Source organism: Sinocyclocheilus grahami, unplaced genomic scaffold (genome assembly GCF_001515645.1).
Source record: "Sinocyclocheilus grahami isolate Dianchi unplaced genomic scaffold, SAMN03320097.WGS_v1.1 scaffold223.1, whole genome shotgun sequence".
NCBI classification, from domain to species: domain Eukaryota; kingdom Metazoa; phylum Chordata; class Actinopteri; order Cypriniformes; family Cyprinidae; genus Sinocyclocheilus; species Sinocyclocheilus grahami.
Window position 1 is genome coordinate 2,324,372 of NW_015505402.1, and position 795 is coordinate 2,325,166.

Below are 795 nucleotides of genomic sequence, written 5' to 3' on the forward strand. Positions count from 1 at the left end.
CTCTCAGTTGTTGGAGGGTCTGGAAAGACAAAATAAATCACAATTAGGTAAGAGAAAACATGGCCGTTGCTTATTTTAGACTCAGTTTCAGGAAGACTCACTTGGCCCATTCCACGTTGAGAATGAGATGATCATATCCGAAGCCAGATACACCAGCGATGGCTCTGGCAGCGTCCTCACGGCGGTGGAAGCTGATGAAGGCAAAGCCCTGAAGTAATGGGGAAAGAAAGAATGTGCACTATTCTTCTGGAGACATTCACAACTCATATGCTTCATGAGTTTATGTAGGTTAACCATTATGCTAATGCTCCTGCTTTGTTCTTAAACCGAGTATAAGAGTCAAAGTGAATCTTTAACTTCTCTTTGCTTTATTTGTCATTTGATGGTTAATCTCTTATGGCCGTGTTTCACATCTCTCACCTTAGACTGGCCTGTGTTCTTGTCCTTGGCCAGATAGATCCTAGAGATGGAGCCAAAAGGCCTGAAAAGCTCCTGCAGATCTGTCTCCCTGGTGTCCTCGGACAAGTTGGTCACACGGATTGTTGCATTATCATCAGCTGCAGAAAAAAATCTCAACATTACCATTAGGCTCTTGATTAAGAACATCAGTGTTTTGAGATCTGCATGTCAAACACGCACCTCTGCGGTTAGGCTGCATGGACTCTCCTCGGCGCGTACCACCGTCCCGCAGGCTGGGGGGAACGTATTTCCCTGTCTTGTTTTGGACCGGTTGGGCAGGCTCAGGCTCTAGAAATCAAAGTGAAATTGTTTAGTTAAAAAAAAAAAAATATATAT

The 795-nt window shown here is 44.2% G+C and overlaps 1 protein-coding gene across 1 annotated transcript in view; it reads right to left on the minus strand.

Annotated features, from left to right (window-relative positions):
• Positions 1-3: 3 nt before the first annotated feature.
• Positions 4-795, minus strand: part of LOC107596845 (eukaryotic translation initiation factor 3 subunit G-like) — a 9,409-nt gene continuing 8,617 nt past the window's right edge. The window contains exons 4-7 of the mRNA XM_016287693.1: positions 640-747; positions 421-557; positions 102-208; positions 4-19 (exon numbers count right to left, since the gene is read on the minus strand). Coding sequence (XP_016143179.1) covers positions 4-19; positions 102-208; positions 421-557; positions 640-747 — 368 coding nt within the window. The remainder of the gene's footprint in view (positions 20-101; positions 209-420; positions 558-639; positions 748-795) is intronic.